The 22,984-nt window shown below is 36.2% G+C and overlaps 3 protein-coding genes across 6 annotated transcripts; 1 reads left to right on the top strand and 2 right to left on the bottom strand.

The window, feature by feature from the left end:
* Positions 1 to 1,299: 1,299 nt before the first annotated feature.
* On the top strand, positions 1,300 to 4,239 carry LOC113353332. 4 transcript variants are annotated; one of them, XR_003361210.1, is made up of 4 exons: positions 1,300 to 2,218; positions 2,429 to 2,825; positions 2,930 to 3,052; positions 3,129 to 4,239. XR_003361210.1 is itself a non-coding variant. In XM_026596973.1 (4 exons), exons 2-4 carry the CDS (start codon positions 2,323 to 2,325, stop codon positions 2,987 to 2,989), a joined length of 492 nt encoding a protein of 163 aa, XP_026452758.1. In that variant the 5' UTR covers positions 1,300 to 2,218; positions 2,301 to 2,322; the 3' UTR covers positions 2,990 to 4,239. The 4 variants fall into 4 exon arrangements, 2 of the variants coding, with proteins under 2 accessions (XP_026452758.1, XP_026452757.1); XR_003361211.1 differs by having other exon boundaries at positions 3,770 to 4,239; XM_026596973.1 differs by adding an exon at positions 2,301 to 2,357 and having other exon boundaries at positions 2,930 to 4,239.
* A 10,001-nt stretch (positions 4,240 to 14,240) lies between these two features.
* On the bottom strand, positions 14,241 to 16,828 carry LOC113353333 (cinnamoyl-CoA reductase 2-like). Its single transcript, XM_026596974.1, has 6 exons — positions 16,545 to 16,828; positions 16,186 to 16,355; positions 15,910 to 16,095; positions 14,943 to 15,105; positions 14,632 to 14,809; positions 14,241 to 14,475 (listed from the first exon to the last, which is right to left on the bottom strand). The coding sequence occupies exons 1-6, from the start codon at positions 16,675 to 16,677 to the stop codon at positions 14,319 to 14,321; spliced, it is 987 nt and encodes a 328-aa protein (XP_026452759.1). The 5' UTR covers positions 16,678 to 16,828; the 3' UTR covers positions 14,241 to 14,318.
* Positions 16,829 to 17,583: 755 nt separating this feature from the next.
* On the bottom strand, positions 17,584 to 19,445 carry LOC113353334 (pre-mRNA cleavage factor Im 25 kDa subunit 1-like). Its single transcript, XM_026596975.1, has 7 exons — positions 19,175 to 19,445; positions 19,038 to 19,083; positions 18,821 to 18,914; positions 18,544 to 18,617; positions 18,313 to 18,399; positions 18,118 to 18,228; positions 17,584 to 18,018 (listed from the first exon to the last, which is right to left on the bottom strand). Exons 1-7 carry the CDS (start codon positions 19,318 to 19,320, stop codon positions 17,947 to 17,949), a joined length of 630 nt encoding a protein of 209 aa, XP_026452760.1. The 5' UTR covers positions 19,321 to 19,445; the 3' UTR covers positions 17,584 to 17,946.
* Between the last annotated feature and the right edge of the window lie 3,539 nt (positions 19,446 to 22,984).

Raw genomic sequence — 22,984 nt, forward strand, 5'->3', positions numbered from 1 at the left:
TTATCTTGGCTTCCTCACTTGCCAATGCTGGTAGAACTATTGGTTAGTACTTAATTTCTATCTATTAAATTTTGATTGGTGTATAAGTTTATTTCTATTGTATAGTTCCATCGGTCAGATTTACATACTTTTAACTCAGAACGATTTTACGAGGATAGATTTCATTAATTAATTTATAATAAATTGGTGTTCAATTGAGTTTTAAGAATTTACGCTGTGATTAATGTGCCAATATGCAGACGGAGAACTGCAACAAGATAATGCTGGAACTTTTAAGTGTCGTGGGACGGCCCACATATGCAACGGAAGTGACGATTGTGCTACTAAATGTAGCCAGCTTGGTTTCCGTCAAGCTATCTGTACTCCTTTGAGATCGGATTTTTTTGGAGATAAATATTGCTGCTGCTATTAATCAAGGCAGGCCCCATTAATTGCCATCACTTGGGCTCACGAAGTTGTAGATTTTGTTTTGGTTAATAAGGTGTTTTCTTAGAATGGAAGATGACTTGTTGTTCAACAGGCATCTCCAATGTATTTGAAGGAAATCCTACGACCACATCCTAGTGATAATATATGAAATCATGATGAAATACTCAAAATTTTTTATTAAAAACTTATAACAAATACAAAGAAGATATGTTAAAACCTAACTTGGTAAGTAAATAACTTTATCTCTCCTAAATATCTTATCTAAGCTCACCAAAAAAATCTCTCCCTCGTACAATGGTGGTTGGTTTCTTTTATAGGAGTTTACATAGTGGAGGACAGCTAATAAAGTCCCTATTTTCAGATCTGGAGCGCGTCAATGTCGCGCAATCTTTATTATTACCGCACTGGTTCTTCACTGCCGCGTAGATCTTCACACTTTTTTCTCGTGACTTAAGTGACGTCATCTGGTTCATCATCTTGAAAATGTTGTATGCGTTCATGTTCGCCTGGTGCTAAATGATTATTATTACGTAACTAATAAGTGTGCGGTGTTTTGTACCCATATTTTGCCTCTTCTCTTATCATTCTTTCTAAGGAAGGAATGGTGAGAGAAACCCTAATTCTTTTTGTCGCACCAACTCAGCTTTTGGTATTCCTATAACTGACGCTTTTCCGGAATCTCGACATGGTTCTTCCAACATGTTGACTTTACCATTCACCACTTGACACGCCCTTGATAACCACCTTTTTATATCCGTCCGTTCCTAATAAAATTCTCTAATAAAAAGAAATATCTCGGAAATCGGGATAAAATCTCTTATTTACTGATGTAAGTTTTCTTCTTTTTTCTTTTTACCTTCTCTCTTTCTCTGCAACCTTCATCTTCTGCTGCTGCTATTCATCTTCTTATGTTCTTTGATTTCTTCATCATTTTTTATTTCGTGTTCTATTATTTTCATTCCCTTCGTACTTTTCTTCATATTCAAATTATATTTTTTATTATTACCTTGATTATCTTGATCATCTTGATCGTCTTGATTCTCTTGATCATCTTAATCATCTTAACTAGCCTTTTACCTATCTGCATTCCCATTCTTAAACCTGTCCCCCAAACCTGGTTGGAAGAATGTTAAAAAATTCGAGACATTGAGGACTAAATTCGAACATAGGGGTTTCGTGTTATCAGTTTCTTCTGGATCAGAACCTTCTTCTGCACTTACACCTGAATGGTTTTCATATGATCAATGGAACGATCAGAAAATTATTATTTCTCTTGGCCAACTCTCTGCTGGTCTCCCCATTCCCCTTTACAATCCTCAGATTCCTCTATTCTATGAACTTTTGTCGGATGCGAGATTTTCGCGCAGCGTATTCCAGTTAAATGGCGATTGTATTAGGATAATGGTTGAATACGCTCGTCGTGTGGATGGGTTGGAATCTTCCTATCCAAAGTGGAAAATTCCTTATAATAAGGAAGAATATACAGTTGAAAACTTCTTCCTTAATTATGATGTTGTCATTGTGAAGAACAATCAATTCCGCTGGGGAGTCCGTTTAGTGAGATCGGACGGTATCGCAGACAACAAAAGGATCATGCGAGACATTGGTTTTCATAACCCGTCTAATGAATCCGCGCGTCATTCAAAGGATGTTCACTTGGTGGAGTATCCTATCATCTTGGAGGGTCCTTATTACTGGCAGGGGTGCTGATGGATCAAATCTTCCTCTTCCTGAGAAGTTTGCCGCTTACAATCCTTGGGACTTCAAATGGCCAAAGAAAAATGACGTGGTGCGCTATATTTGACTTTTCCTTTCTGTCTTATTTCCTTTCTTTCGCTCATCACTTCTTTCATTATCAACTTTGTATTTAGATGATGAAAAAGGATAAGAAGAATGTGTCTAAGGCGCCAAATTCTCACGACGATGAAGTAAGAAATACTGTTATTCGAGTTTTAACAATATTTTTTCCTCTATTTCTTATCTTTCATTGTGCGTGTAGGTTGAGGCTGATGGCGCCGAGGATTCTAATGATGAAGCTTTTTCCCGCTGAAAGCGGTGGTGTTCCTTTGAAAGTAAAAGGCAATGGCAAGGTGGTTATTTCTAAGTATACTACCAAGAATCCTTCTAAAAAGAGAAAATTGTTTTCTCCATCTCCTCTAAATACCTCCTCCTATGATGATGCTCTACCTCTTCCTGACAACTCTGCGTCCGTGTCTTCAATGGTTGATTTATCTAGCATCTTCTCTGATACAATATCTGGTGTTGATAATGACGCACTGGGTCATGAGTGTGATTTTGTTGTCAAGATATGTGACGCTCCTTCCTTGAGGCACGATTCTCTTCGTGGTGTTGCCTCTGCCCTGACTCCGAGTTTCCAATTTTCATTTGGATCTTTGGTTAGTTTTCTTTTCATGTGCTAGTCTTCATTATGATTCTGCGTCTTTTATTAACTTTTCTGCTTGCTCTTTATTGATACAAAACGCTCGTATGTCTTACGCAGTCACTAATGATATGCATAGAAAGATTCAGGCCCTTGGAGCGAAGAATACTAAGCTCATAAACGAGCATTCTTCTAGTTCTAGCCGGGTAGTTGAGCTCCGTAGGAGGAATGACCATCTAGTTGGTATATACTTCTTTTTTATTTCTATTCTAGTGTTTCCGCGTCATTTTCGCTTTCCTTTGATTGTTCGTGTTTGCAGAAATTTACAATTTAACAGATGAGGCTATTAGTCACCCCGTTGATGACGAAATTCTTCTTGAGCACCTTAACGCCTCCTTGAATAACATCTCAAATGATGGACTAGAGAATATTAGCCTGGATGAATTTCGCTCGAAATATAAAATCCTTAATAGAGAACATAGGACCATGTTATCTGTGAATAATGGTTTTAAACGGCGCCTCCATGAAAATAAGGAGGAAACTAAGAGGATAGAGGCGAAGAAGAACGCACTCATTACTGAAAAGGATCAAGTGTTTCTTAAGGGTGCTAAAGCTTTGAAGGAATTTTCATGAAGTTCAGCTCCAAATTCAGATGGAGAGGGATCAGGTTATAAGTGAAAAGGGCGTTCTTCTCGCCGCAAGAATGAGATTCTCTCTCGTCTTCTTATAGAGAATGATGATGAGTTTGAATGGGATGCAAAGTTCATTAATAGGGCTAGGGATGATTTAGCTACAAATGTTAGCCTAAAGTCTGATCATGATGAATTGGTTAGGAATATTATTTCTGAAAAATAAGGTTGCCTATAATTCTTCTATAATGTCTTCAATTTTTGTTCTTCATGCGGTTTTAATCTTCATTCGATTTTAATCTTCTCGCTTTCTTTTGCTGCCGCCGAGAAGAAGTACCTTGAGGGAATTGAGAGTCTGAAGACGAAGTTTTCTTCTAGGGATTCTAAATACTGCAGACTCAAGAAGAAGCTGGTGGTTAATGTCTCCAAGATGAATAAAGACGCACTTCTTCTTCGTGACATACACGTCAAGAAGTACGCAGAGGAGATCTGTGCTGATCATAACATTCCTCTTCCAGATTTTAACTTTGTCGATGTTCCTGTTAATGAAGAAAGTTCTGAAATTTCAGATGGTGAAGCTGAATACGAAGAATATGAAGTAACCGGTGAAGAAAACAGCGACTCTGAGGCTAAGAGTGTTGGTGAAGATGATATGGGCGGGAGATAGTCGCACTTTTCTGAAGATCCTCTTACTTTTCGCATCTGTAAATTCTTTATCTGTCTTTTGTAATACACTCTTCTTTTTCCTCCTTTGTACACTGATGCTTCTTAGCTTTTTCTTCAATGTAAGTTCTTTTTCTATCTTTGTCTCCGTTGTTATTACCCCTGCACTTAACCATGAATCAAAAGCAAAATGTTGTTCTTTCTAACAGTTAGAGTTAATTCAGTGATAACAATATATTGCATACGTCTATCATACGAAGGAGAATAACATTTCATATTTATATTTGCATTCGCATTTTTTCCTCTGTTTGTCGCCTATATATGACTAATTCTTGCGATATGAGCGTTTCTAATTATTCGTGCCTTTGTTATACGTGCGTTAATATTCGCACTTGTGAAATATTAAATTTGACATCATACCTGAATGTCCTCTCTTCTATTCTTACCTATTCTTTAAATTTTCCCTGTGTCTTTATTTGGTTTTTCCTCAGCTATTCTGTTTCACTATTATCTTCGCGTTTAACACTTTTCTTTTCCTCTTTTTTGTTGCGCGTTAGCTTCGCGTGCTTTTTTATAATAACTGTTTTCTCTGCAAAATAATGTTAGCAGCATTTAAATGTCTATTTTTTGTTTATTATGAGGTTTTATTATGCCTCTCTAAGTAGAGGTATTATTGTACCTCCCCTTGTTGATAGGTCTTATGTTTGCCTCAAGGTATTCTTTTTGGTCGTGCGGCAAAATCGCAGGCGGTCTTTACATTTTCATGCAATGACCCATTGATATTGCGTTATCATCTTTCGTATTATGTTCTCTGCAAGATATATTGACGCGTCAATATGATAGGCATATACTCTCCCTTGAGTCGTATCCCCATGATATTAACGTCTTTTGATACAATTCAACTCCCTAATGGAAGGTGTCGCCCTTATATTTCCCCTGACTTCCCCTTCAAGGAAACTTACCCCTACCGGGTTAGGGTGGGATCTTCCCATCCAATGATGCAACAATCAGTTGTTTTCGTGATCTCGTTAGAGATCACACCCTGGTGAGGTTTCTTGAGGGCCGAGTGTATCATAATCAGGACTTGTCACGAATGGACAGGTACGCTCCAGACGCCCCATTCACTCTTGACTCAACCGTGTACCGTTACGCCCTGACCGAGTTTCTACACTCTTTAGGAGAGAGATTAGTACCCTAGTCTTTCGACTAAGGAGTCCTTGCTGGATAGGCTTTCGTTTCTCCCAATTCTCCATGACTCGAGCTCTAGGGTCGGTGTAGCTTTCACCTGAGGCCTTCATTACTAGGTTTTCCCCAACTATGACGCGCGTTAGGTCTTATTGTTGCGTGTTTCGTTTACGCGAATTAGGGTGCATGACACAATTGGATTCCTAGCCTCCCTAGTTAGAGGATTTAATTTTTATTGCTTCTTATTGAGGTCTTATTGTTGCCTCGTTCTTCTACCTGTATCTTTTTATGTACTATTCAATTTTTGAAGAAGTAAAATATTTCATTTTCATTCATATCTTTGATTCGTTCATTGTAGATTTTATTCATTTATTCGCCTACATTATAAATACTTACATAAAGATTCTATCACGTTATTTGCCTCCTGCGATTATCTTTTTCAGATGTGAGATTATTTTCGCATCGCCTAAGGAGAATACTTCTTCAAGTATACTTGGTTCCATGGTTGGTTGACTTCCCCTTCCACATCTTGTCCGTTTTATTCAATTAACTCATACGTCCCATTCCCAATGACTTTCTTGATCGCGTATGGTCCATCCCATGCATTTTTTTTTCCCATCTCCACCTTTCTTGTAGTGCGGTATTATTCTCAATACTAGTTCTCCTGGCCTGAATTCACTTTGTTTGACGCGCTTGTTATGGTTATGACTTGATGGGGATGTTGCCGCCTTAGTGTACTTCTCTGCGTCCACAACACATTTCTGTTTCTCTGTGTTCATATTCTCTTTGACCTTTGACATTACCGCTTCAGTATTATTATCCATTTATTCTCCTTTAGTCACCATATCAACCATTAGACTTTCTTTACGCTTATACTCCTTTGCTACATCTTTCCAATTTCTCCTTTTATTTGCGCGTCCTTCACTCTTCTCAACATCTATTCCATTGCATACTTTTGCTTCTGCGGTATCTCCTCTGATTTTTTTCTACGCCCTGGGGTAATGGAAATTTAATACACTAATGATAGGTAGAATACACTCCCAGAATGTTGTGCAACCATGGTCTTCCTATTAAAGCATTATATGGAGATTCAACGTCAACGACGCAGAACGTTATTTTTGTTTTTATTGTTTTGAGTGGAATTCACATGGTGACTCCCCCTTTTTGTTTGTTAGCTGACCCATTGTATCCATAAATTTTGTAAGTTGAAGGGATTAGGTCTTCATCTTTTCCGCCCATAGTCTTGTACGCTTGGTAAAACAGAATATCTACTGAACTTCCATAATCAATCAGTATCCTATTTATTTCCCATGTGTTGTTATGGCTATCTTCTTCTCCTTCCATCTCTAGTCTTGGTATGATTTTCATCTTGACTACCAATGGACTTTCATGTAGCTCTCCTACTCCTGGAACTTCTTCCGCACTGAATGTGATGGGTTGCTTCTGCCAATCCTTAAATTTTGACACCTTTGACAAATTAAATATCTCATTTCCTTCATCATCTCTAGCGTATACTCAACTTAATACGTTATCGTGAAAATCCTCTATGCTTCTGAATAAATGAATTATTAAATTGCAGTAAAGGTTTTTGGCATTCTGACCTACTTCAATTTAATATGTTTTCCTACCCGCCTTCATTCCTTGTACTTGTCCTTCTGGTAGTGGTGGTAGGTTTTGTTGTTGCGCGGCTAAGAAATGATTTAGTTTCCATTGATCAATCATTCTCAGTATGATTCTTTGCAAATTTCTGCAGTTATTGGTGATATGACCATGAAAGCGATGATAAGCGCAAAACTCTCGACTTTTTCTTCCTGGGTGGTGGCTCTTGTCCCGGATTTGGTTGTGCTGGTATTTTTTCCATTAAAATTACTACATCCCAAATTTTGTCTATTGCGGTATTTAGATACGGCATTTTTATTTCTTCATATACTCTGTTGTTTCCACCTGGTCCTTGATTATAATATCTTTTTTGTCCTCCATATCCTTCTATTTGATTGTTAAACCTGGGAATCTAGTTATTATTTCGTTGATTGTTATATTGTCTTTCTCTATATTCTCTTTCATACATTTCTTGATCTTTACTGCTCATTGCTACCTTATTTTTCTTATGCTCCGTTACTGTCTTTTCTTGACTCCCTTGGGATGTGCTTGCTATTGCATTTGCTATCTTTGGAAGTAAGCTTGCATTTCCTTCTTTTGCGTTGGTAACCGCGACTGGGTAAGAATCCATATCTCTCTGCTTTTCTTCAAGTGCATTATATTCTTCTTGGAATTCGCGTAGCTCTGTCATGGTTATGGTATCCTTTATCCTGAATATCTGCGTGTATAACAAGTTTGTCGGAAAAGTGCGTTAATGAAAGATAAAATAATATTATTTTCTTTGACTCTTCCAGCCATCTCGCTACACATGGTTCTCCAGCGCGTGGTTAAGTTGTGTAAGCTTTCATTGATCCTTCTCCTTAGGCTGAATACCTTCTCTATTCCTGGTCGTAATATGTTATTGCTGATGTATGATCCTAAGAATATACTTTGTAGATGATTGAATGATCTGATTGTCCCCATTGGCAATCCCTAAAACCATTGCAAAGATTCTCCTGTTAAACTGGCATGAAAATACTTACATAGGACTGCATCGTTATCTTCCCATTGCAATAAAGATCTGTTGTACTCCTTTATATGATGCACTGCGCAGGTGGTGCCATCAAAGATATTAGTAAAAACGGGTAAAGTGCATTTAGCTGGTACTCCTGCCAGTTGTATCTGCCTTGTGAATGGTGTTTTCCCTGCTTATTCTATTGCTTCGTCTAATTGTCGCTTTCCTCCATCTCTCCGTGCGATCATCATCGCTCTTACTTTTGTGAATTCTCTTAAGATTGTTTCAGCCATGGTTTTATCTTTGTCTTGTTGCATAGGTCTTTTCAACCATGCGTGCCTTACTGTGTTGTCGTGATTAATTTGACGCATAGCTTCTTGCATTTCTCTTTATTCTGTCTCTTCTCTTCGTCAGTCTCTTTCGTTACTTTAATTTCTTGCGTTCCTCCGTGCTTCCCTATGTATTTCATCTTTTTCTTCCTGGTCGCATTGATTTCACAACATTTCTCTGCCATGTAATATTATCCTTTCATGTTCTTCATCAGTTTTGTCTTCCTGATCATAGTGTGCGGTCATTTTCGCCCTGTTGCGCATGTCGATTGTCCCTGTAATTTCCTTGTATGCGGTAATATTCGTCTTGTTGTATGTATCGACCCTCATCCGTTTGTTGTCTATGAGATTATGACCGCGCCCCTCTTGTATATTGTCTCCTTCCTGTAAATTCTCAACAATGTTATTATGTAAAGGATGTCCTTTTCTAGTATCTTTGCGGCTAGTTCGGCTACGCCTTGACGTACTCCTGCTTGTACTTGATGCGTTATGTGACCTCTGCTCTTGCAACATGTTGTTTTCCTCTCTTAGTTCATCATTCTGACGCGTTAAGTTCGCGCGTGCTTCTTTTTATCTACTTCTTTCTTCGACTAATGTTTGTCGGAGCTCATTTATTGTCATATTCTCGTCGTTTCCTCCTACTAGTCATTCCTCCTCAGTTCTTTGCTCATATTCCCCCATTGTATCTGTATCTGTACTATGAACACTTACCTCATCATAATTCTTGCGGTTGTTTTCCTCTTGCACATATTGGATCTGAGATCGAAATTGTCAATGCTGGTTGTTTCCTTCGCCCATCCTTGATGATTATGAGATTTCGCCTCTTCTTCTTGTTGCAATTCTCCTTCTCCTCCTAATTGGGGTCACGTGTTCTCATGCATATGCTTGTCTCACGATATTTTGTTTCTGAGATAATATCTCATGTTGACAAAGTAAAAGGTATCTTTCTAAGATCTAAGAAATTTTAACGACAAAACTAGCTTCCTGAGGTGAAGATATCAATTTCAATAAGACTTTCTTTTATGACCAAATCAATAATGTTTTAGAAATCACTTTATAAAACTTCACAAGCAGGGATTACTCATCCGAACTGATTTCTAGTGCCAAAATGTAGTTGCAGGAAATCCTACAACCATACCCTAATGATAATCTATGAAATAATCTATCAAACCATGATGAAATACTCAAGATATTTTATTAAAAACTTAGAACAAATACAAAGAAGATATATTAAAACCTAACTTGGGAAGCAAATAACTTTCTATCTCCTAAATATCATATCTAAGATCACCAAAAAGATCTCTCTCTCATACAACGGTGGTTGGTTCCTTTTATAGGAGTTTACATAGTGGAGAACAGCTAATAAAGCCCCTATTTTCGGATCTGGAGCGCGTCAATGTCGCGAAATCTTTATTATTACCGTATTGGTTCTTCACTGCCGCGTAGATCTTCACACTTTTCTTGTGATTTAAGCGACGTCATCTGGTTCGTCATCTTGAAAATGTTGTATGTGTTCATGCTCACCTGGTACTAAATGATTATTACGCGTAACTAATAAGTGTGCGGTGTTTTGTACCCACATTCGATGTATCGATTAGTATTATTTGGAACAATTAGTTCTTTTCATTTATTACGTTGCGCTACTATCATCTCGTGCGTTCCATATTTACCTGCTTATCCTTATATTTTGCAAGCTTATATGTTATAGCCCCGAGCTCACCAAAAAAAAATATGTTATATCCCAGACTAATAATTACCTTATATTTCGCAACATCATTACCTTTATGATAAATAATTACGTGCATGGTTGAAAAACCTACGGCCAATTAAATTTGGTAACTTTGTCTGGTCGACAAAGATCATGTGATTTATCCGTATGGTTTCTAATTTAATTTTTTTTTCTATAAAAAACCCTTTGTCAGGGTAAGATGGATTATCCATATGCGATAACTATATAAAACGATTGTTTCTTTTTGTCGTCGATACAATTTTCGTACATCTTCTACTGATTTTTCGGTATGAGATGTAAATAAATTGGCATTCTAATTTATTTTTGAGCCAATGGTTCTATTTCTTGCAAGGAGAATTGATTAGTTTCTATTCCTTACAAGAAACCGCCATTAGTCAACCATAAAATGGATTTTTTCCAAAAAGAATAACGATAATGATTTATTTATGTTCTTAAAAAGAAACATTTTTCTATCGATCCTAGAAATATAATAGCGTTATTTTGATTAAACCAATTTCCAATACCAGTAAATAATAATTAAAACAAAATTGTTGCATTCCTGAGACATATTTAGCAATTTTTATTTTTTCTTGGTATATTGATTTCCAAAATATAGAACCGTCCCATTTGTAGTTGGAATACGGTTGAACACTCAAGGTTAATGGGTGTGCACCCGGCTTGTTAGCCTAAATCATTAATTAGTCCTTGTATTGACTATATTGATCTCAATATTAATTTCTTTGAATGAAATAAAGTGTCTATAATTTCATTCTTAGGTGAATGAATATCCCGTCGGCCTTATAGGTCATTGGAGATTTATGTTTTTCTTTCTCTAACCAACAAATCCATGGTTGATTTTAAATTTGTACCTTAAGAAGACTACAATTTTATTTATTTATTTGGACATTTCTTTTATGGCTTTTTGAAGTCATTATCTACGGTCCAACTGGTATTGTTAAAATCCAGATGTTATTATGAGTATATGTCCTCGATTTAATCGGATAATACTTTACGAATTTTTTTTGGTATATAAGACGATTATATTTCCGCCATAATCAGGGGGAGCCTACGCATTACCAGAAGTTTCTCTCCCATTTTGATCAAATCGAAAAAGGTTGTCTACTAGGCATGAAAATATCTCATATAGCTTTACTATAAGCTTATGCCATTTGAAAAAGCAAATTCAATCACATATAAAAAGTAAGTAGAATTTTATATAGGGATACAAATAGCTCCAACAGAGTCTATCATAATACGATTCACATTCTCAAAATTCGTATCTCCTCATTTGAATAGTAGGAGATTATCATGCCCGTGGGAACTGGTACCAGTAAATTTTGAATTTTCAAAGTATGCACACATTTGGGAATTATGTTGGATCGTAGTAAGCTATAAATTGTCGAATTTTCATTTATATTAGCTTTTGAAATAATAAATGATGGTGGTTGTGAACCCCGACCTCTGCAGAGGAATATCGACATATGTGATTGGTTGGCATACAATCCAAATTAGATTAGATATTATTATTTCTCGGTTAACGCAATTTCGGATCCAAACTTAACACCTTAAATATGCCAAACCTATTAATTACAGGTTGGTGTAGTCATACTGCGTCTTTATGCGAGAAATTTCTTCGTTGTAAAAACGATTTGAGGGCTCTGTTTTTTCTCGGACCCTGGGATTGATTCAATGAATTTTATTTCTCATGTATGATGCTTTTGGCGTGGCAGTCCTTGAAGGACTCGTATTGCATTTACACAAGAAATGTGGTTGGGAACATATTCAAATTTGTTATCCTTGTAGTAGGACACAAATTATATTATGCCAGCCACCTGATTCGATTATGTCAGGTTGAACAATCCTCTATGTGTTTATAGAATTTGGTATAAAACCAAGAATCCGGATTAATTAATTGATGCTATCAACTTTATGGGTCTCTTGAGGAGTCCTTAAAAACACAAAAATCCACGCTTTAGCAACATAAATTCTATTATTTTATTTTATTTTTCTTTCTTAAATCTGCAGTTTGAATTATGCTAGCTTAAACTCGTCTTTGAGATAGACTATAGTTATTGTTTTGATGGTTGCTTTTTACTCGTATAGTTGAGTTAACATCCATAAATCGTCAAAAGTTGTACTCTTTTTCCTTCATTTTAGGTTTTGTCATATGTGGTTTTCCTGACGGTTTTAACGAGACAATATCTCATTGACGTTTAATTTTCTTTCAAAATGTTGATATTTATGCTCTTTTTCCTTCGTACAATTTTTTTTCCCATTGGATTTTATTGGAAAGGTTTTAGTGAGGCAATTTAATTCAACATGATGGTCATCTAAGGGGGAGTTATATTAATTTTGATTGTTTAGTAGATGTTCACATTTGATTAAACCAAATCAACTTAATCATCTCCTAAGAATTTGGATTTCCTTCTCACAAATACGATTTTTGATCACGTATGGTAAGGTACTCGTGTCTTGGCACTTTGTTGAAGAAACTACATCAACTATTTCTGCAAATTATCTCCGAGAAATTAGAAATCCAAGACTCAAGTACTTAATGTATTGAAAGAAACATGAAGACTCGAGAACACCACTACTACAAGACTAACACAAAAGAAGACTTCGTCAACTGGCAGATTTCTGACGAAAGCATTGCTATCTCCAGCATTCAAGAAATTCGTTTATCGAAATTAGGAAGTGTCGATTCAAAGATTTGCAAGCCAAGATTTAACTGAAGTACTTATCAGGGGGAACATCATAGTAAATGGTATTTTACCGGACTATCACGTTGTACTCTTTTTCCTTCGCCAAGGTTTTGTCCCAATGGGAATTCCTTGTCAAGGTTTTAATGAGGCAACATATGCGTGTCCAACACTATCTGAGTTTTACATGCTTATGCAATTTCAGGTTTTTCTCTTTTGAGGTTTCCTGCTATCTTTGTAATGACTTAGCCACAGTGGTCATCAGGGGGAGTGTTATAAACCAAGTTTATTTACTAAGATGCCCTTCGTCTCTAAGATTAGGATTTACGTATCTTGGGAACCAAGTCTTCTATCTATATCAATATAGAAGCTTAACCCATTGTAATTCTACACACATTAATAAAATTTCTCTCTCTCTTATTTCCCCTTACTTTGTGTCTCCGCTTCTCTTTCTCTACTTTACAAGAAAAATCTAATACTTATGCACAAATTTAGAAAAATGAACATTTGGTGATTAGGTTTGAGTAATTAGAATTCAAAATTCAATTATGCGCATGTCAAGTCTTGAATGCACACAGTAAGATTTTACACCACATTAAATCAATGCAAAATTAAACGAAAAAATATTGTGTTTTGATTCGGCAATTTAAGATGAAAATATAATTCTTGGAGTATAAATATACTGGAAAGAAGAACATACAAAGTTCTTACACACCTCGTAAATTCTTAATTTTTCTATTCGAAAAAAAAAAATATTTATCAAAATGGCTTCTCTCAAGCAGTTCTCTGTTTCCCATGTCGCCGTTGCTCTCATCTTTGGTGTTATTTTGGCTTCCTCATTTGCCAATGCTGGTAGAACTATCAGTACTTAATTTCTATATCTATTATATTTTTATTGGTGTTCTGAGAACGATTTTACCACGAGTAGATTTCATTAATTAATTTGTAACTAACTATTCACTGTGATTATGTGCGAATGCAGACGGAGTATCGCAACCAGATAACGCTCGTAATATTAACTGTCTCAGGCTGACGGATGTATGCACAAGAAGAAATGACTGTACTTCTAAATGTGAGCAGCATTCTTTCCATCAAGCTATCTGTACTCCTTTGAGATCGGATCTTTTCGGAAATAAATATTGCTGCTGCTATTAATCAAGACAGGCGCCATTAATGGTGCTCATATACTTGGGCTCATGAAAGTTGCAGTTCTTGTTTTGGTTAATAAGTGTCTTCTTAGAATGGAAGATGAGTTGTTTTGTTTTCTTTACTTGAGATTTTAAGAAAAAAGAATTTCGAGAAAGATGACTAGAACTGTCTAGTATCGAGTTTAGGATCATGTATAGCAAGAAAGATTTTCCCCTGGTGACACACCGAGTTGGGTACAGTAATCCTTATAGTACTCGACTCTAGCTCGAACTGCTTTCTCGTTTCCACCACTACATTCATCCCCGCTGATTCTCCGAAATGTACGAGCAAACCTTTATCAGATGTGTAATAGAGGAATGGACATTTTCCATCCAAAACCAGGACGCTGTCTTGAAAGAGATGGTAACATAGCTAACTGTAAATTCTACTTTCCATGTTTTCGGAAAATAAAAACATTAATTATAAAAGACTTTTTTTTATTAATAGAGAAATACAAAAGAAAATAATACAGTAATTTCAGAAGTTATAAAGGCCTAGAAGGATTTTTCCCCAGCCAAACAATCAAAGATGCTCTTCTCTTGATAGCATTTAACGGAGTCAGCAAGACTTTCTTCAAGTGTTATGTATTCCCAGCCCAACTTCTGCAACTTTTCACAATTCATCTTCGGTTGATCCTCAGCTTCAGTAATTCTGTGATGATAGAGGAAAAGGATAAACAAAAAAAAAAAAAAAAAAAAAAAAAAAGAGGATGAACTCGATTCAAAAAGCAATATGGCTGCTAAAAATTACAAAATTACTTCAACAAAAGTTGAACATTTTAATTAAGGATTTCAACATGTTTCTTACCTCTTTGGGCATTTGTACTTTGGATACATGGTCTTGAGCTTGTCGACCAAACCTTGTGTTTTGGCCATATACGCAGAGCATATATATCTCCCTTCTGCTTCCGGCTTCTCATATGACAGTAGTATTGCTCTAGCCACATCCCGCACATCTACCATCCTCTGGTCACTATTTATCCCATCTGATTTCGTCATACAACTTACATTATAACTTAGAGAAAAATGATCTCATAACTTTAGGTAAAACTTTTTGTATATGGAATAAGAGGTAAAAGTGAATCATATAGTGTAGTGTAGATGTAGCTAGGACCATACCTTTCAGAATCTTGATTAAAAACAAGCTGCTGGCATTCACTGTAAACTGCAACATTGGCCCAATAATCAATGACGGACAAATGGTTACCAAGTCAAGACCATTCTTCTTTGCATACTCCCACGCCTTGCTTTCTGCTTCTGTTTTGGAGAGACAATACCAGTCCTGGCACCAGCGGCAAGTAAGGAGCTTAAGTTCTGAAGTTCTACTGGATAAAAGGGAGAGGGGATTGAAATCCCTGATGAAGTAAACCTTACTTATTACTTATAGTATTTGTCAAAGAAACGAGTTACCTGTGCAACTACTCTCTATAAATATGGCATGCCGCATGCCCAAGGTAGTCAATATCGGTTATACAGACCGATATTACATGTTTTTATCGGATATCGGAAAATACCTATACGATATATCAAAAATATCGGCGATACAAAGACGAAATGATATTATCGGTTGTACAGGTCGGTACAGACCGATATATCGGTTTTACTTGTACACCGATAATATCGGTTTCGTGAATAAATTTTTCATCAAGATGCATCTAGTCTTTACAGACAAGTATAATGTCAATTGGAGAAGGTAAAAAGCACTGATGTATTTATAATATAAAACCAACGACTATATGGTAAAATATAAGATGGAAACCATATTTCGATTGCAAGGAAGAAAAATATAAAACCTAAATATGAAGGATAATAAAAAAGATTTACCGGCATAATTGGACAACAATCACAACATTGGCTAATAAACCACCTTGTATTTTGGAAATTTGAGATATGTGTATGATTCTTATTATTTTTTACCATGGTTTTATAATTATTTGAAATTCTATATTAAATGAGGTATCGCCTGTAAAAACAGATATTATCACTTGTATAGGTGTATAGGACCCGACAGATAGATACCGATACGCGAAATATAGGAAATTTGAGATACGCGATATTAACTAACTTGCGCATGCCTATAGCCTACCTCAATTGTTTTGCAATATTCCTCGTCAGACCAACTCAGCTCGTCCATCCGTTGATCCGTTGGCCAGTTGGGGTTCAACATAACTGCGCCAATAGATGATACAACCACAACCCTTTTAACTTTCGCTTTAGTACATGCCTTTAGTACATTACATGTACCATTCAAAGCGGGTTCGAACAATTCCACCTGGAACAGGCAAAGATAGATGCCACCATAGAAAAATTATCTAAGTAAAATATGTTGAATGGATATGGAAATCAACGCAGAAATTCTTACCTTGGGATTGGTCACAGGAGCTGAAGGCACTGGACTGGCTACATGAAAAACACCCCTGCATGCTGTAATGGCAACGTAGAGGCTGTTATAGTCGAGCAAATCTGCTTTAAAGAGATGCAGATTTTCCGCGGCGTTCTCCAAATTCTTCAGATGAGCACAATTTTCAGCATCTGAAAAGTATTATTAATGTGAAAGTTTGGAGTAAAAAACATAACAAGTCCTGATTCAAAACGTTTAGTATGAAATTAACAAGATAAACATGGAAAAAGAGACTACAATCAATCTAAGTTAACAAGTGAATCATTACAGATGAGATCGGCTAGCTAGAGTAGTAAGAAAGACAAAGAGAAGAAAGTTACTTGGATCTCTAACTGTTGCATGCACGGCATAGCCCTTGGAGAGGAGAAACTTGACAACCCATGAAGCAAGAAATCCTCCTGCACCTGTTACACACATTCTTTCTTCGTTCATCTCAATCGAAGTGCGCATCATATGTTCAGCTCCTCCCTTTTGCAGTACTGGTTCTCTCTGTGCTCAAACTTAAGGTATTTTATGTAAGATCAGATCAGAAGGATGAGGTGCACGATATAAAATATTGCAACCAAGGCAGTCATGATTAATTTGTTCAGAGATGCCAAAACAAAAGAAAACAAAACAAAACAAAACAAAACATACCAAGAAAGACAAAATTAAGGTCCCCTTAATGTATCAACACGTACTCGTGTCGGCACTACATTAATCCAGATCCAGATTCTTTTTTGATGTGGTCACAATTTGCATTTGTTTTAGAGAAGCCAAAACAAAACATGTGTTAACAGAATAGACAAATGTCCGGATTAAGAGATGAGAAATAATTAGACTAAGCCAACTATATTACCAACTCTAGTCTGATGCGTTTCCGCAGTAAAACATGTTACATGTTACACCTATAACGGCATGATTGGCAGAATCACTTGATCAGGAATTAATTGAGTTTATGCCAACAGATCTTAGACTCCCAGTAGGGATCCGCTTAGCCGATGTTGTTTTTGTTTTTGTTTTGATCAAACAGCTGGGGAGTATTGTAGGTTCGTTTTTTATAATTGACTTAGCCGATGTTACCATAGTATATTAGTAGAGTTATTTGGTGATGATAATATGAGTCATCTAAACTCGTGAGCACCGAATATTTTACTGATCATGAATGATATAGAATTGTGGACTAGTAAGCTTGACCTTGACCATCCATAAAACTGTTAATCAATAGAATGCAGTTGCGTAAATGATATAGTATTAGAGTCGTATGGATTATGAATGGAATTTTGATTTCCTGTGGGAACCTTTTTGCACATACCCCTTGAGATGGACATTCAACAAAATCGAAGATGTTCTACCACATATATTTCAAACTCTGTAAAGTATATACGAAGGTGATAACCAAGTACAAGTCCGAACATTCAAATTTTCAAAGTTAATATGGCTAGGCATATCTAATAAGTTCCACCAACTCTAAAATTGGCCAAAAAGTGGCAACCAAGCAATATTGTACCCCACCTTGACAACACCATATCATGGAAACACCGAGCACTTGGGTTGCTCATCAGCTTGGTCCAGCTCTTTCACAAAAAAATATTTTTGGCAAACCTCAACAACTGACTCAGTGGTCATGCTCGTACATTCTTTGCTTCATTTTTTTTCCAATCAAACTCATGTTCCATTTTTGACTCCTGAAAACATTTCATGTCGTTTAACGCACCATAGTAGCGAGGGAGCAGAAGGATTTCAAACATTATTCATGTTGAAGGAAAATCTTGATAGGAAACTTGGAACTTCCGAAACAATCTGGCCGTAGGTCTGCAAAACACAATATTTTTTATTTATTTTTTTGACTATTAGATAATCACGAAAAACAACATTCGCATACTAGAATTCCTTCTTACAAGAGAATTGTACCTTAAAATTGTCATGAACTTGGAAAAGTGGCAATACCAGAAGCTTTTGATTTTTTGGAACAACGAAACTCTTGTTCATTGGAAATCTCACAAGAAAGAGCTTTAAGCATTCCTACAAATACAAAAGACATTATAACAATCAAGAATACAGGCTTTGAAGGGTTCGAAACTTAAATGTTAACCAGAAAATGTTTACTTTGGGGCTCTTCATGTGAGGAGGCAAAAATGGGCATAAGGAAGTTTCAAAGTCAGATCTCCACCATGTTCCAAGACACTCTCCTACCTGAGAACATAAAAGACCAAGTGATTTTCAATGTGCCATACAATTATATGGTGTGCATTCAACACTTCGTTATATCTTTGGATGATTTAATTCTTTTTTATAGGACCTCTTTCGAAATTAACACGGCAAATATAATAAACTCACCTCCCAATTGTCATCAACTCCGTTTCCATTTACTGATAGCTTGTTTGAGAGTTTGCGCTTTAGTCCTTCGATCTCTGAAAAATGAAATATTTAGTGAGATCAAAAGATCCTCCCAAAATTTCTAAATAATGAAATACGATGGAGCCAGGTGTGGACAATTTGGGACAACTTGCCCACTGGCTTCCAGAGGCTAAAGGCTAGTTTGTACATACTTTCACAAGAAAACCCCTCCTACTTGGCTGTTAACCGTTAACTAGTTGAGCAAACGCATAATCACCTGATTCACCGAGTCTTAATCGACCACCAGGAAGCTTAAAGAAAGAATTTCTCATTTGCAACACTAGCAAATGAGGTTGTTTAAACAATTCAACCTGTTCTTACCAAAATCGTTACCATTTCAAAAAAAATGAGAAAAATGAGAAAAAAAATCGGGACAAAAAACTCTGTAATGCAAAGTAATTATGAAACAGAAAGAAGTAAATTTTAGTACTAACCAACATAACTGCTTCCACACAAACCCTCATCCCATTTGTTGAATAACTGGAAAAATAATCAAACAGAAAAACTTCAGAAATTAAGATAAAAAAAATATCCAAAATGTTGATAAATAAATGAACAAAATAATTATTACATGGATTTCAATTTCTGTAATTGATCAAAGTAGATATGGTGTTTAGGAAGAATAGCATCTTTTGATCCAAAGTAGTTACCCCTTAATGGATAAATGTTCACCACACAGCTATTAGTGTCATCCTCATCGACTATTTGATCATCCATTTTTGAATTACTCAAAATCTCCAAGTGAGACTGCAAGTTGCAAAACTGGTTAGGTACTAGCTAGTGCTGGACTGATGGCTGACACAGAAGAAAACGTGTCATTCAAAAATGTATAGATTAGTTTGACAGATACGTGGCCTGAAAAGAAAAACAAACATTCAGTTTCTATCCATTAACAGTCGAGTACATCAAACCGACAATGTGAATTGTCCGGTATACCTTACAATCGTGTTCTTAATCTAACTTCTTTTTTCCCCTCTTTTCTTTGGGCGGGGGCTTGGGCTTAGCTATAGCTAGATTATAGCGAAACCCAACTATTATGGAGCTTTGCTTGGCTCAAACCTGGTAAAATAATTTGGCTTGGCTAGTAAGTGGAACACATCTGTTCCTTAATATTGCTATAAGCCAAGTATATATTACACCTAGACTAGTACATAATCAATATGGTTATCAAGAGTCGTATGGATTATGAGTGTAATTTTGGTTTCTTGCTGGAAACTTTGCGCACAACCCTCGAAATGGAAGGATGATTGTAATGGAGGGAGGAAACATCATTGGATCAAGTGGTCAACAGTATGTAAACCGTTGTAGCGGGATGGTTTGGGCATTAAAAGTCTAGCATACTTCAACAAGGCTATGCTTATGAAATGGTGGTGGAGACTAAGATAATAAGTGAAATATTTGCAAACCAATTGGAAACATAGACTTTTTGATCCTACATGGGTTCAAATTTTATCTTGTTTTGATTTGTTGGGAGATCCTTCTTGTTTGATTTTGTATCTTTGTCTCCCTATGTCCTTGGAGTCTTGGGTTGAAAATTTGTGAATTTTCATATACAATTTAGTCTTTATCAAGCAAAAAGAATAAAGCCCTTTAAATGGACATTCAATAAAATCCTATATTATCTGCAAACCAATTTCACATAGTGAAAATTACTACTAAACCCATTTCTCAAATTTTTTTCACCGTGAAACCCACGCGCGAAAAACTTCAAGCGTGCACCCATTTTGTGGGTTAAAATTTTCCTCACACCCATATTTTCTGAAATTATTATTTCCCTTCTTTTTCCACGATCTTCTTTTTTTGTGACTTATTTTTTCCTGCATCTTCTCTTTCTTATGATTATCTTTTTTTGCCGAGAGAACATGGTGAAATTAATGACTCACCAACCTTTTCAATGCTAGATATTTACATGAAAAGGACTTGATGAATATTGCATGGATGATAGGATCAGTGTAGAACATTCTCACCCCATGGTCTCGCAGAGGCTACCATCAAAGGTTACAGATGGTGTCTAAGGATAGGTTATGCGTAACAACCTTCCTATAAATGCTCGGGGCATATGCAGTATTACATGCATATTCACTTTTTTGTTTTAGAACCCACAATTAGTTAATTGTTTCTGCGTACCATTTGGTAACTTGACATAAGCCTGACATTTGTATTCTTACGTATTTTTGGTTTTTCTATATATGTTCCACTACGACTCCACATCGTATTATAGTTGGTCATCAAAGCGATTAAGTAGTTATGTTGGATATGAATTCCCGATAATTATCCGCATTTGAAACCTTTAGCAGGCAATCTCTTATCCGCTATATTTACGGATCATCACTTTGATGAGACAGTCTTCCCGTCGCTAGGAAGATAATAAAAATGATTTTCTAAAGGAACGACGGGAACTTTGGTGATGTATTCCCACTCTGTCTCATATTGATTTTTGTACTCCACAAATGTAAATGTGAAGTGAAAAGAATAATCGATTTTCAGAAAGTACACTGATATCGGTAACGTGACAAGATCATACATACCAGCTGCAAATGTGCCTGCAAGGTTAGAAATCCTCAATATGGGGTACACCATAAACTAAGGTGTTGCATCTACACTTTGTGGAAGTGTAGTTGAGGCCGTGGCTCCATAAAATAAGATGGAGAGACCACCAGGTTCGATCAATACTCATCTAGAAAGGAAGTAGGTGAACAAGGAATAACCTAATATATCATTAATTAAATCACCTCATTATATTGTGTCTGATTATGTTTATGAATCAAACTGGAGGACGCTCCAACGTTTAATGATTCCAGAGAACAATGAAAGTCAATGAAAAGATCGTGCAGGCATATTAATGATTATTATTTTCATATACAGTTGCTCAAGGAAATTTATCATGATGAGATCGAATCATGCTTCTTATTGTTTAAATATCAACAAGGAGCATATTTGGCCTACAAAATCTAGGTAGAATTTGATTCTTTGACAAATATATAAGTATTTGGTGTGGTAGTGCTAACCAACCAAGTGTAAATCCTGTGGACATACATGATTATTTGTTAGAAAGCGCAGTAAGAATAATGAAGTCGTAAAGTATAAAGACTCGTCTTGTGGCGCGAGTTTTCTCACAACGGCCTGGAATTTTTTACTCTCTTGTAAGGAACGTTATAGCGCTCTGTTACTTAGTTGGCTTGGTAGTTTCAAAATGACTTGAAATGCAGCATTTTTATGTGGTTATTACTTATCTCTGTAAGGATTAAAACATACACATATTTACAAAGTGTTTAATAGCATTTGTTTCCCAGATAAAATAACTCTAGACCACGGAGTACATTTTCAATTAGATTGGAACGTTCACTTATGAATTGAAATAATCAGGCGGACTTGGTGTATCCGTTTAAGTGACTACTTGATTGGGAAGGGATAAGCATGTAAGGTATTGTGCCCAGCATATTCACAAGAAAAGTTCCTAAATTGGAATTATAGCTATCTATGTCGGTATGTACATGGTATATACATAGTCTTAATCCAATGAGGAATTATACAAGCTACTTGAAATTCTAATTTGAGATGAAAATATGGGAAAATCTCGGTCGGATGCCGAGCTTGTGGTATATTATTATACCAGTTTTCATATGTCCAAAGTTGTCAGGAAATTAACAAAGACATGCATCCTGCTAGCACTCCCATGATTAGTTGAGGTACAAATGTAAGTAAATGATCATTTCGTCTAAAGGAAGATGACGATGATGTTTTGGGAGATGACATTCCCATATCTAAGTGCAATAGACGCATTTTTGTACTTAGCACAATGTACTCGACCAAAAATTTCATCCTCAATGAACTTATTATCTAGATATAGCTTAGCGCCGACGCAACATCATTGGAATGGTATAATTATTAGAGCATTGATTGGTCGAACTCGCATGCGTTGCTATCTCAAGCATGTTTGTCAATATTAGTGATCAAAACTATATGTCTTGATTTCTAGTTTACTTATGACTAAGTCTCGGTCTAGGATAGTCAAGTGTAGTTGAAGCTCCAGACTCCATGGAGATCATCTTACGAAGACGAAAAACTACTCGAGGAACCGGTGGAACTTCATCCGACTAAAAGGTATGTGGAGACTTGAACTTATCTGTCACTCAAAAGTCTATTCTATCTCCTACTCTTGAGACAAATTCGTATAAGTAAGATAGTTTTCATACATACATGAGATACAGCTTCACTTAAAGGCCTCCTTGAAGAGAGTTGAATCATCATTCTAGACGAAAAACATGAGATAGAGCATGTTAATGACAAGTTCGTCAGAACCTAAAGGAATAAGAGATTAACACTCTCAAGCATGACCTGCAATTAAAGGTTATCTGGAAGCTCTGACAAAATTGCAGCA

Source organism: Papaver somniferum, chromosome 2 (genome assembly GCF_003573695.1).
Source record: "Papaver somniferum cultivar HN1 chromosome 2, ASM357369v1, whole genome shotgun sequence".
Taxonomy (NCBI): Eukaryota; Viridiplantae; Streptophyta; class Magnoliopsida; order Ranunculales; family Papaveraceae; genus Papaver; species Papaver somniferum.